Raw genomic sequence first — 1,428 nt, 5'->3', positions numbered from 1 at the left:
CGGGAGGGACCGGGAGGGACCGGGCCGGCCCCGGAGCCCCTCGCGGCGCCGCGCTCACCCGGTAGGCGCCGCCGGTGCTCTCGGGGTGCTCGGGCGGCACCAGGCGCTCATCGCAGAACGCCACGAGCCAGCGGGACGGGTCCGCGCCGGGAACCGCGCTGAGGGCGGGCGGCAGCTCCCGCGCCAGCAGCGGCACCAGCGAGCCCCCGGACAGCCCCAGCGTGAAGCGGCCGCCGCTCGCCACCGCCTCGGCCGCCGCCTCCGCCACCAGCCGCGCCAGGGCCGCGCCGAGCTCGCGTTGGGACGGGAACACCGACACGGCCGCCATGATGGCGGCGCCGGGGGAAGAAGGAGGGGGAAGTGACGTCAGCAGCGCGACGCGTCGCTAAGCGACGGCGGGTTTATAACAGGAAGTTGCCCTGGCGCGCGACGCGTTGCTTAGCAACGCGCGGCCTAGCGCGGCCTAGTGAAGCCTCGGCCTTGCGTGGCGGCGCTGCCCGGAGGAGCGCGGCTGCCTCGCCGCCCTTCTCCCGCTTCACCCGCACACAAAACCCCCCCTCGCTGTTCCCCCCGAGCCCCGCAGCACAGCACGCGGCACAGTCGCTGGTTTTTAATGGCCTCGCGGTCAGGCACAACCAAACGGGGCAAATTGGGTTAAAAACGGCCCAGATGGGTTAATTGTAATAAATATGTCCGTACAAAGGAGTCCCTAGGGGGGTTAATTAGGCACGAATTAGTCGTTAATTAGCGCTGTCGGAGTTAATTAGCGCCTGTGATGGCGATTCTCAGTCCAGGTTTTCCTTGGAATTCCGCTGTTTTCCCTCCAAAAAAAGTCAGGATTTTCCTGGAAATCCCTGGGAATTCTGCTGGGTTCCTCCTGGATCCTTGGGAACGCCGCTCTTCTACAGTCAAATCCCGCTTTTTTCCTCCAAATCCCACTGCTTTCTCCGGGAATTCTGCAATTTTCCAGGAAATCCTACCATTTTTCCAGGGAATTCTGCACTTTTCCACTCTTTTCCCTGGGAATTCTTCTCTTTTATAGGAATTTCTGCTGGTTTCCAGGAAATCCAGGGGGGTTCCCAGCAGGATTTTCAAGATTTTCTTCATCCCAGTCTGTTTTTTCTGAATCCCAACAGGATTTTTGGGATCCCGAGGAGGTTTTCCAGTGGAATTTTCAGTTTTTCCAGCAGGATTTTCACTTTTTCCAGCAGGATTTTCAGTTTCCCAGCCAGATTTTCAGATTTCCAGCAGGATTTTCAGTTTCCCAGCAGGATTTTCAGTTTCCCAGCAGCATTTTCAGATTCCCAGCAGGATTTTCCGTTTCCCAGCAGGATTTTCCATTTTTCCAGCAGGATTTTGAGGATCCCAGGGAGGTTTTCCAGCAGGATTTTCCATTTTTCCAGCAGGATTTTCAGTTTCCCAGCAGGA

General features: G+C 58.2%; 1 protein-coding gene across 1 annotated transcript; it reads right to left on the bottom strand.

Annotated features, from left to right (window-relative positions):
• Positions 1-6: 6 nt before the first annotated feature.
• Positions 7-1,194, bottom strand: LOC121331534 (6-phosphogluconolactonase-like; the record flags this gene model as incomplete). The annotated part of the gene is made up of 1 exon (XM_041396046.1): positions 7-1,194. A coding segment is annotated over exon 1 (322 nt), but the record flags the coding sequence as incomplete, so codon positions are not given.
• Positions 1,195-1,428: the final 234 nt, after the last annotated feature.

The sequence above is a fragment of the Onychostruthus taczanowskii genome, unplaced genomic scaffold (genome assembly GCF_017590055.1).
Source record: "Onychostruthus taczanowskii isolate IOZ18803 unplaced genomic scaffold, ASM1759005v1 scaffold1242, whole genome shotgun sequence".
In the NCBI taxonomy this organism is placed as follows: Eukaryota; Metazoa; Chordata; class Aves; order Passeriformes; family Passeridae; genus Onychostruthus; species Onychostruthus taczanowskii.
Note: the sequence above shows the minus strand (reverse complement) of the source record. Positions and strands in the feature narration are given on the sequence as shown.